Source organism: Podarcis pityusensis (genome assembly GCF_964106645.2).
Source record: "Podarcis pityusensis genome assembly, chromosome: Z".
Classification (NCBI taxonomy): domain Eukaryota; kingdom Metazoa; phylum Chordata; class Lepidosauria; order Squamata; family Lacertidae; genus Podarcis; species Podarcis pityusensis.
Genome location: NC_138044.1, coordinates 26,163,436 through 26,175,601, shown reverse-complemented (window position 1 = coordinate 26,175,601; position 12,166 = coordinate 26,163,436). Strand labels below are relative to the sequence as shown.

Here is a 12,166-nt window from a genome sequence, read left to right as displayed (position 1 = left end):
TGATACTCTGAGCTTGAACATGGTTGCTCTATCTATATATTTTGAAAGCTAAACAAATTCTAGTTCCCCTTCAGCAACTTAACGCCAAAGCTCTCGAGGCTAGGTGCAGAAGCCGCTTATGCATGAACACAGTACTCCTACTGCTGAAGCGGCCAGTTTCTGCACTCTTCAGACAGTGGTTTCATGTGGTCTTCAACAGAGTCAGACCACTAATCCATCTAGCCCAGTGACATCTATTCTTATGGGAAGCAGCTTTCCAATGAGTCTGACAGAGAAGATAATTTTCCCTGCCTGAAATCTGAGAGAGATGGAGGACTGAATTTGCTTACAAGGAACTGAAATGCCTCAGAAGTGTGTTGACCAGATAATTCCACCCACCTGTAATGGCCAGCTTCTATAATAAATTGTCATAGAGCATAATTATAAATGCAGGAGTTCAGATACAGCCAAGGTATTTCACCTCTTTGGAATTTGTACATAAATGGTGGGGGTGGATTAAGTTACAACTTGAATGCACTTTTAAACACCACCAAATGAATGGGCACCAAATAATAAACACCACCCAACGAATGGAATCAGTTACATAAAATATGACTAAAATTCTGTTTTAGCCTCAGATTTCCATCCCTAAGCTATTGTGGACATCATTATAAAAACATGGTGGAGACAGAATATTTGTGTCTGTTTCAAGAAAGAGATGAGGAGGCTAAGATAACTTCCTTGGGGAGGGACAAACTAGTGAAAAGGTCTTGCTCTAAGGGGATGCTAAAATTGCATCCATTAAAAGATGTTAAGACCACACTGGCAAATCTTAAAACGTGGTGTGGGGATAATATAAAAGACATTTCTTAGGACATCCAAGTAAAGCAGTGGGAAAAACTTTATACCACACTTTGATTAAAATGTTGGTAAGTATTGGGAAGCAAGATAAAAAACATTTCAGTGACTTCCCTTGTGCATGCAGAAGCTTTTCAGACTACTTTACAATGCAGCAGAATAACAAAAGAATTTGTACTTGAGATTTCAGGCTCATTAGGCTGCTGCAAATTACGATGTATGACATTCAAAATAGAACATCTTCTCAATGTATTATATAAATATAAAGAGTGAATATTCTTACCATTCCATACACAGGCACTTGAGGTGTATTCAGTGGGTAGGTTACTGGAGCAGGTACCTTTGACAGTGGGGGGGGGGGGGGAGATTGCATATAAAATTTGGCTACAAATTCCACTGCTAACACTGAAGAAATTGTATAAAATGCATCTTATTTTGCAGGATAGGAACTCGCATATCCAAGATAAGGTACTCCATTCTAGCATAGCAAAAAGGAGGAGGGACAGAAAATTATTGGGAGTAGCAGGATACCAAAACTAGAATGACTTTAGCTAGAAACAAGACAAGCTAGTTATGAAGTTAATTATCCTCAGTCTCGCACACCATGTAACTGTACATTCAAAAAGAATTAAAGCAATGTGGCTGTCAGGGAAGAGTTAGAAGTTTCCAGTTTCTCAGAGGGAGAAAGCATTCCCCAAGGGGGGAGGGAGAGCAGTGAATCTAATACAGTCGTGCCCCGCAAGACGAATGCCTCGCAAGACGGAAAACCCGCTAGACGAAAGGGTTTTCCGTTTTTGAGTTGCTTCGCAGGACGAATTTCCCTATGGGCTTGCTTCGCAAGACGAAAATGTCTTGCAAGTCTTGAGATTTTTTTCCGCTCCCCCCCCCTTTTTCTAAGCCGCTAAGCCGCTAATAGCCTTTTAGCAGCTAAGCCACTAAGCCGCTAAGCCTTTAATAGCCGCTAAACCGCTAATAGCGCTAATCCGCTAAGCCACTAATAGGGTTGCTTCGCAAGACGAAAAAACCGCTAGACAAAGACACTCGCGGAACGGATTAATTTCGTCTTGCGAGGCACCACTGTAGAAGGGAGCAAGAGGAACAACAGGGAGGGACCGGCTGTTCCCAGGAAAGGCAAGGGTTAAGTTCTAGCTCAGATTCGGAGGAGGGGAGATACAGGCCAGCTCTAGCCAGGAGGTTAGAAAAAAGAGCGGGAAAACAAGGGAAAGGCGCCTTCGCCATTTTGAGGGTGGCTGGTCACGGAGAAGCAGAGCTCAGAAGGTATCTGAAATAAGTGACTCTGAGGAATAATAGTTAAGAACTGTTCATAAGATTATTTTGTTAATACACAATAAAAAGTTATAAAAGAACAAGAAGCGTTTGTGTGGTGATCTGAAGCGGACAACGACCAGTCCTGACAGTGGCTGAATGAAATTACGGGGCAGCTATATTATTTGACTGCTCTTTTGTACAGAGGAAGTTCTCTTTCCATATGAGGAAGGAATAGCTAAGGAGAATATTTTCATTAATTTGATTCATGCTTTTCAGCTCAGATTTGAAGCAACCAGGAAGCATAATAGATATCTAAGAAAGAGCTACCATTTATACACATAAGAGCAATTCACACCGAAACAGTAAAGCTGCAATCTGTGCTACTACAAACAAGTTAGAAGGCATCAAGCACCTGTTACTGGGAGCTGGAATACAAGGCTATGAATTTTTGCCATATCTGCCAGGATCCTATCAAAAATAAAACACCAGTCCACAAAGAACTGGAGACCAGAAGTGTACATGTACCAGGGTTTATAGGGCTGTTTCTCTTCAGCTGCTTCTCCAAAGCCCTTTAATTTCAATTTAGTACACATTAGCTACCTTCAGAATACAGTATTTTCCTTCTGCAGCTTACAACATTAAAATCATTTAAAGTAATAAAATATAAACATCTTGAAGGGGAGTCTCAAAGCCAGTTTATGATGGCTGTAAAGTGCTCAGAGAAAAACAAGGCAACAATTCCACTAGGGTAGCACCAGTCCCTAGTGTGCAATTAAGTAGTTCTTTGGATTCTGGCCAATATTTTTATCACAAAAATACTTTAAAAAATACAGAGAATCACATCTAGAAGGTACTAAAGTATTTACATGTTATACAAGATGCACTGTAACCTCCAATTTATTTTATGTCCAAATCCTCTCCCTTGGGATTCTAAAATTTCATGCCAAAGCCTTATTGGTAAATTCCTCTCAAAATTTTGACAAGAATGCTTTGTGAAATACAGGGGAAAGGCAAACACACAAACAATTTAAAGGCTGAAAATACTGTAAGTATTACCATCTGTGGAGCAGGAGGAATAGGGACAGTATTCCATGTAGTTGAGGTGCTTGTTTTCGCTTGCCAGTTGGTTCCACCAGTAAGTTTCTTCTCTGTAGGCTGATTCCACTGCATATCAGATCTAAAAACGAATTGAAAGCTGAGCAGTTACATACGGAGAACAGCTGAAATGATACTGCAATATACGGAACTGTTCTGTTAATCACTAATTTCTTTTAGCTGCCACTATAATTACACCTCACGGCCCCTGGATCATAGCATTTGGTATATGTAACTTTTTAAACACCACATCTACTTTTTATTAAATTCATAACTGCAAAATAAATTACTTCCTCCGTTTGTTTCAGGGTGTGCTTACTTCAGAAAGCCTGGCAAGTAAGAGAGCCAAATTTCCATAAAACTTTGTGAGTTACACTGGTAAGGTAGCAGATAACTCAGCTGGCTTTATACATCGGAAACTGCTCTCACAAAGCAGTTCCCAGAGGTTTAGGCAAATTTTAAATCATACCAACCAGCCCACCACCTGGTCAAAACAATATTTTTATTAGCAATGTTAACAATTCACCTGCGCCAGGAACATCCCACACCCTGTGCCTTATTGATGGCATCCCTACACCCAAGGTGTGAAGCACGACTCAGAGCACATGGTGGCAAGTTTGATGTCACTGCACTTACAGGCAAATTCTATTTGTGATTTGTTTTATAGTCAATTAAATTAGACTTTTAACATCTTTTACTCTGGGACTTCTTCTTTACCTGTTTTAGTTATTCATTATAGCAAGATATATATGTTAATTTTTGAATGTTTAGAATTAAAACATTTGGATTTCCCCCCCTCTAGTTAGAAGAGACTGGCAGGATGGTGAAAGTTTTACAAACCTTTCTTTTCCAATACTTGAACAATAGTGCTATTCATGAAATCAGTTGCGTCACATGTTTTTGGAGTGGGATTTGTGCCCCAACCCTGGCCCGGAAATGACTACCAGAACAGCCAGGTGTTACATGGGGAGATTGGGTTTGTTTTTAATATTTGCTTAATTTTGTATTTTTAGCTGGATGTTAAAACTGGATGTTTTCATAAATTACATGGAAAAAAGAGGTTCCTAAGACTTTGCTTGGCTTAGTGTAGGTTAAACTCCCACTGGCAATTAGAATGCTCTCCACAGACTTATCAACTGAATACAGATAATAAGAAAGAATGAATTATTAGGAGTCATTTAAGGGAGGCGGGAAGTTACAAATAAGGGAGATGAGCCAGAAGTTATAAAAAGATGGCTTGTAAATACAAAGATGTATAACTGAAAATGTTCAGGCTTTTTTAAACTTTCTTTCTTTTTCTTCTTATGTTTTTTATTTCTTCTCTATTTTTTTTAAATTCTTTTTCTATTTTTCTGTATGTATATGTATTTGTAATATGTAACCAAAATAAACAAAAAAAAATGCACTACCTTGAACCCCTGGGCTTGTACGAAGGCAGGCTATAAATCTTCTTAATAACTCAAAACAATCTTAAAAAGCTATTGCTGAATGTCTCCTTTTGAAGGTTAAGGTCTGTTCCGTTAGGCAATATTTGCTCTCACAGAATGATTGTATTGGCACAACACTGAATATTAGAAAATTCTGTGATAGCTCAGCAATGCAAACACAAGTCAAGGACATTTTTATCAATATATAATTAGAAATTATGAAATTAAGGAATATATGTCTCACTTTTTCGATGGTGTTCCTCCAAAGCCAAGATCTGTAATAAAACACCAAAAAAACATTTAATTAAGATTTAGAATTCCTTTCATAATAAACATAGGGAAACCTTTCTTTAAAAATGAAAGTGTTAAACTTACTTCCAACCAGATTAGCAAGTGAAGAATCAAGGTCATTGGCCAAAATCTTCCCACTGTGCTGACCAATTAAAGCTACTCTCTGATTTTGAGCTTGTACTGTTGGTTGCAATACATCATCTGTAAATTAAAGACTGGGTACAAAGGAGATAACCTTTTTAAAAAAGAGTATTATTGGTTTGCAGCTATCATTTCAACTGGTAACAGAAGGCAAAAAAGGGTACCACCACCCAGAAATCCCCTACTCCCAATAAAATGCCACAACCCTTTTCGCCTAGTTAAATTAGTTGTATATGCTATAGTCTGCTTACATCCACAGATGTAGGAATAAGAGTTACATCTATACTGTGATACTCACTGAAATGTCAGAATGTATATTTTGGCGAAGCTGGGATGTGCAAACCCACCTAAGCACACTATTTACCGAGAACAATGGAAACTGAATTCTAGCCAGCATTAGCTTTTATGTAGAGTTTCCATTTCAAAAGAGCTTAAGGATTAGACAAGATATGGGTTAAACCCCACATTATTCCTGGAAAAAATGATTCTAGACAAAATTCTAATAAGCTGCTGGAATGTAAGATTTACACTTCAAAGATTTAAAAAGGAATTCTTAAACCCTGGATTTTCAAGCAGTCTTGAAAGTGTACAAAATATTTTAATGCACACAAAGATAACTGCAGTTTCTCCTATGTATAGGGTGGTTTGACAATTGCACTTTCTTAGAGATGTAAAATTAGAAAGCACAAACCAAAACCCACACACAACCATCAGTGCAGGAAATGGACTTGCCCAAGCAGCACCAAAAAGAGGAAATTTACAAAACTGGGGTGGGCGTAGATGGGGAGGTCATAATGTTTATTTTATCAGAATAATCAGTTAAAAGAAATTAGATAGCAATGTTTCAATTATAGCCTTCAGGTGTCTTAAGTACTTTAAAGCCAGTGTGTGTGGTAATTTGAATGCTGGAATTAGGTACAGCAACCTAATCGGCCACTATGCTTCCTGGGTGATCTTAAGCCACTCATCATCTCTCAGACTAGCCAACCTCAAAGGGTTGGTGTGAAGAAAAGGGGGGAGTGTCATGTACATTGGCCTGAGTTCTCCAGAAGAGGGGAATGATAAAGATCAATAAAAGTTTTTTAATGCAAGGATCATGTTCTTAGCGTTAGGCAAATATAAAGCTAAGAACTGCAGGCATGTTAAAACACCATGATGTAATGGTCCTTAGAGACCGGCTGTTTGCCTTCCCCTGGCAATGTTTGTCTTGGAAGTGGTGGTTCCTATAGAGAAGCATTCAGTGTTGGAGGCAGTTGCTGGGGAGTAAGAATGGGGAGTGTTCTTGCACTTTGGTCAGCCACTGTGAGAACAGGATGCTAGACTATTATTATTACTCATCCTTTACCCTCAAGGCAGATTTCAACAATTAAACACAATGTTAAAAACAAGCAACTTAAAATAACAGAAATAAGTTGGGAACTAAATATATATTTAACTTAGGTGTCAAAAGCCAGGTTAAAGATATGTATGCCTTCAACGTTTTCTGAAAGCTGTATAATGAAGATACCAGACACATTTCTATGGGGAGAGAGTTCCACAATTTAGGGTCTGTCACAGAGAATGCACTCTCCCAGGCACCCCACCCCAAGCTTCTGGGGACAGTGGAATAATCAACAGGGTCCCCTCTGTCAATCTTAACACCTGACAGGGCTTGTAGGGAAGAATGCAGTCTTTCAAATATTCAGGGCCTGGGTGTTTTAGGGCTTTACTCACTAATTGTGAGCACCTGGGAACAAACTAGCAACCAGTGCAGCTGTTTTAAAACAGGAGTTATATGAGATCTAAACAGAATCTGGCTGCTGCATTTGGGTTTTCTGATCTGGGTCTCTAAATAGGTCTCTGATCAAACAGGGCTCATCTTATGTTTCAGTATGTTTTAAGACAATGCATTCCTATGGTCACAGGAGTTGAGCTTTGTCCTCTGCAATCTAAGACAGTTCCACATTCATTTCAATTGAGGGCTCTGATCTGGGCATGTATTCTTTTTACAATCATATTCATTCCCTCCCTTGTAGTTGAACACAATATTGAGTGCCCAGTAAACTCTGGAAGCATGTGCATTTGAGGAGGGTAAGAGAAGCATTTTTGGCCTGTACACCAATCAGACTAATCTCTGCACGAACACCTTTACAAGTGCTCATTGAGGAGCAGTTTCCTGCTCACAACCTATAAATGCCCAGGTGGCCTTTCTATGTAAAATCATTGCTATGAGTAAGAAGAATGCTGCCTTTCAGAGGAGAAGCCTAAAGCCCTTGATTTTACTTCCTGGGTTACACTTAAGGGCAGAGACCAGGGGTAGCACAAACTTATTTATGTTTACAGAGAACAGAATTCTGTGCTATTCAGTGGGGCTCACTCCCAGGTTAAGCATGCATAGGATTGCAGCCTTAAGCTTACAATCACTTTATTAACTTACCCATTGAAATCCATGATCCGAAACGCCACATTGAAATATACCAAAAATAAAGAAAAGGACAATCACAATGGGTATTAGACTAGCAGGAAACAGAACTAAGCACTTGTACTTTGGGGCAGGTAACTTTTTTCTAAAATATAATTTAATCAGAAACATTCTAAGGAGCTTAGAATTTCTAAATTTAAATTATTTAAGTCCATCAGTTTAAAAAGACAGGCACCCTCCAGCGAATAAAACCATTTGATACACCATTTAAGCAAAATTAAAGTATGACTTCATCCCCATGATTAGGCAGCATGGTGAGTCAGCAAGTGACTAACTAGCAAGTAGAAAAGAGCAAAGACTATTCTCCCCTCCTCTTGTGGCTGAGCTTTAATGTCTAATACAACAGTGGGCATTCCTGCTGCCCTCCAATTGTTTTGGGATTCCAATGCCCATCAACCCCAGCCAGAATGACCAACGGTCAGGGATGATGGAAGATGTAGATCAGCAATATCTTGAGGGCCACAGGTCTCCCCAACCTAATGGAAATGCCAACGACAACATTTAGCGGCCCGGGACTCTGAGGAAAGGCTATTCATGCATGTTCAAGGAAAGGAAACATACAGAGAAAAGTTATGGCTGAGCAATAAATGACAAGAAGGAAATTTGCCAGACAGGTTTATTCATTTGCTTCCCACTCCTTAGCCACTAGCTGTCCATACATGTGAAGTATTGGCGCTCTGTCTTCCATGCATTCTGGAAAGCAGTGTTTTACAGATTGACATTATATAAAATAATTATCTGATAAAAAGGCAAATACTGAATCCAATGACCTATATAACTAGACAAATAAAAGTAGCTGCTGGCTTTATAAAATGCAGAAATTTGAAACACATTAAATAGCTTTACCTGTTGCAGTTCTAAATTCTTGTACTGCTGATTTGCCACCAAATACAGCATCAAAATCCACATTGACTGTTGAAGAGGCAGTATTCTGTGGTACCGAATTAAGGGGATATCCTACAAATGATAATAAAAATTATTGGTACTGTTGTCCTTAAATAGTTCTGCAATTCTAGGAGGCTGATGTTATGTAAACATTTATAAGAAAAGTACAGGGTAGTGTAGAGAAAGAAAGGAACAAAGCAGATGCCAAATTTAAGAAGGGGCATCTAGTGAATTATAGAACTTTGGAAACCCAATCAAATATTTATATATAAACTTTTTTAAAAAAAAAGTTATGGTCATGAACATGTCAAAAATAAGACATGCAATTTTGCATATTTAAAGTGCACAATTTTGATTCTTAATTAAAATTGTCACAGTTATCTGACCAACAATTAGCAGTTGTAATGTGGTTTTGAGTTGAAACTAAGAAAATTAATGCAGAAACTGAGAATTAATACAATTAGAAATATTAGAATCACTATAATAATGTATATTTGGAAAGAAATTAGAGGATGTTTTACCACTAAACAGTTCCACTGTTTGTTTGGAGGTAAAGGTGGATGTCACAAAAGGGGTGGTACTTTTTACAGCTTCTTCAACTGGCTTCATATCAAAGAGGTCCAGGTGGGGTGGAGACCCAACACAACCATTTGTGGATGAGAAAGTTCCTTTCAGATACAGCATTAGGTTGAAAGAAAGGGAAAGAAGTAAAACTAGAACACAAGTAGCACTCAAGAGAGACAACACACTGAACAACATGGGGAGTTCACAGAAGCAGGATGGTAAGGACTTAACACGGTTTTGTGTAAGGCTGTTTCTCATTGGTCTGCTCACCCAAACACTACTGAATGAAATTCATACCAGTTTTGTCTTTCATACAAAAATGCACAACTCTTTGGGAGCGGGAAACATATACCATATTTTTCGTCCCATAGGACACACTGGCCCATAGGACACACCTAGTTTTTTTGGGGGGGGAAATAAAGGAAAAAAATTATTTTATTTATTTCCCCCCCCAAAACCAGGTCGGGGAATCCAAACCAGGTTGAGGAACAGCTGGATGGCGGCGCTGCGCCTCCCCCCTGTCCCCCGAGCTTGTGGGGCTGCCCGATGTCTGCCCAAAGCGCAGGGCGCTCTGCTTCAGCGCTCCCCGCGCTCCGTGCAGCAGGCTGCTATCCGCAGCCTAGGGAGCCCTGCGGGAACTCCCGCGGGCTCCCCAGGCTTGCTGATAGCTTCCTGAAGCCTGGAGAGCGAGAGGGGTCAGTGCGCACCGACCCCACTTGCTCTCTAAGCTTCAGCGAAAGCCTGTATTCGCCCCATAGGACACACACAGATTTCCCCTTCATTTTTGGAGGGGAAAAGGTGCGTCCTATAGGGCGAAAAATACGGTATTACACCAGAAGACACTTCCAGGTCTTTAGACCAAGCAGTTGCTATTTCTACTTGAGCTTCACTGGCTTGCTCACAAAATACACCTTGCATTCTACCAACACAGATTCATCCTTGGCTGTCAATCTAAGTCTGCTTTAGGTATAAAGTAGAGATGGAATTCTCACAACCTGTCTCTGCATTACATCTGAACCTTTGCTTGCTCTGCACTGGAATGCTAGCCACTGTTTCCTGGTAGACATATTTCTAACTTCTGGGGGCAGGTGGTTAAGCTGTCCACTTGTTAACTTTTCTCATAAGTAGAGTGACCTGTAGGGTTTTCTGGCACTACATTTTCCTTCCCCAAACCTCTGACTCAGAGGTGTATGATGCACAAGAGAGGATATCTGTAAGTACGAGTTTGTGACATGATCTTACTGTGCCTATAGTTGAAGCTGGGAAGCAGCATCTCAACAACCAGTTTGGACTGTATCTGTACTATAACCGAATTTTCTATGTGTTGAGGACATAACTATTTTTACTCCTGTACATATCTGTTCTATATAGCAGCCTTATTTAATTCCATCACTAATTAGAATCCTAAAGAGAGGAAGACATTCAAGTTATAATTATGGGCAGAGGCAACTCCGTGTAGACCAAACTTCCTACCTCAAGTTGTTCTGATAGCAGCTAAGCATTTGGATGTAGAACTCAGAAATGCAAAATGGGACAGTTACAAATACCCACAAACCACAAACATTCTGTTATGTTCTCCGCTCCTGTTACATGTTTCATTTACTATGGAAAACTGATTCACAATGACCTAACAGTTCAGAACACACACCAGGAGATGCAGAGAAGATGTTACACCAGGGCCATGTTGCAGCGGGGGGGGGGGGAGGGAGCAGCCGGGTGCACCTGCCCTAGGCCTCAGGGGGCTCCACCAGGGATTAATTCCTTTTTTTGTGTTTGACTTTAAAACTTTATTCTAACAAGGCCTTTATTCTAACAAAGTTACACCCTATGTAATGTACCCTCAGCAGACAAAATTTGCAGATGTTTATGTATCTAATAAAACTAGGAAGAAAAACAGCAATAATTTTGGGGTACAATAATAGCTGCTGTTATCAATTACATGTTTCTCTGCCACAGCTATTAATAAAGGCAACTGGATTACATGACAACATAAGATTAGCTGTGCATTCAGGAATGTATGACAATCTGAAAGGGTAAAGACAATTAATTCCAAGGACTGTAAATGTTTTATTTAACGACAGCAGTAAACTTACCTCCCCAGGCACTGCCTGCTGATGTTGCTATGGCTGGAGTACTCTGTACCGTTGGAACAAACGCAGGTTGGAGATCAAAGAGATCAGTAGAAAGGTTGGGCATGCTGAAAGTTCCAAGAAGGTTGTCAGCTATAAATGGCATACTTAAGCAAGAGGAAGTTTATTATGCTGTTTGAACATCTGAACATTAGACAACTTCAAGAAATGCCTGCATATACATCCACTGACATGAGAGAAATAACTTGAAATTTCACTTTACAACACAAATTTGATTTGATGAGATCCTCCAAGAATCCTCCTCTCCAAGGTAGATTTTGTTCACAACAATAAAGCAAGTATTAACCCACTGTCACCCCAACAATACTGTCAATGCCAGGCTTGTGCTGCAGAAGATTCTGTAGCCTTGTTTGGACTCCTCTTTATAGGCCTTCCAATAAATGGTGAAGGAAGGCTTTCAGCATCTGACCTTTTTAGTAACTGGTTTTATTTGACCGTTTTAATCTTCATTTGTTTTAATATTTGTTCTGCTGCTGGTGGTTTGTAACATTTTAAGGTGGAATTTTTATGCGGTTTTTATATTGGTTTTATTTATTGTTCTTGTGGCTGTTGATTTTCAACTGCAGGATAAGCAGGATATAACTGCTAAATTGGAAAAAGTCTACAATCCAGTTGTTGACTGGGTGAGGTCATTATTAATGCATGGAGGAATGCCATATTAATTTAAGGCTGGAAGTTTGGACAGCACTATGAACAACCTTTGGTGCCTGATCTCATACATTCATTTCTCATTGCAAAGTAAGATTTGAGCAACTTCTTTTACATTTTTTTCTTGCTGGTATCACTTCTATGTTATATACTTTATGTAAAAATGACTGTATATGTCTTGACGTTCAGTATTCAATCCTAATTTTTCAATTAATTGATTACAAAGATTATTGTAAAAGGGAAGGAGAAAGGTTACAATTGCTTTTTTAACAAAGGAACTTAGTCAAGTTTCTCTTCAGTAAAACAATGAATGAGAGTCTAAAACCTTTATGCAAATGAAGTGCCTGTTCTCTTCAATTCCCACAAAGCATTCTGAGTTTCCACTTGGGAATGCTTTC

General features: G+C 39.3%; 1 protein-coding gene across 2 annotated transcripts in view; it reads right to left on the bottom strand.

Moving 5' to 3' along the window:
• LOC308468824 (phosphatidylinositol-binding clathrin assembly protein-like) overlaps positions 1-12,166 on the bottom strand; it is a 54,592-nt gene that overhangs the window by 9,740 nt on the left and 32,686 nt on the right. The window contains exons 12-18 of one of the 2 annotated variants that reach the window (XM_080991286.1): positions 11,064-11,167; positions 8,928-9,074; positions 8,368-8,478; positions 5,004-5,120; positions 4,873-4,903; positions 3,163-3,283; positions 1,121-1,177 (exon numbers count right to left, since the gene is read on the bottom strand). In XM_080991286.1, the coding sequence (XP_080847412.1) occupies positions 1,121-1,177; positions 3,163-3,283; positions 4,873-4,903; positions 5,004-5,120; positions 8,368-8,478; positions 8,928-9,074; positions 11,064-11,167 (688 nt within the window). The remainder of the gene's footprint in view (positions 1-1,120; positions 1,178-3,162; positions 3,284-4,872; positions 4,904-5,003; positions 5,121-8,367; positions 8,479-8,927; positions 9,075-11,063; positions 11,168-12,166) is intronic. The other variant, XM_080991287.1, reaches the window with a different exon arrangement.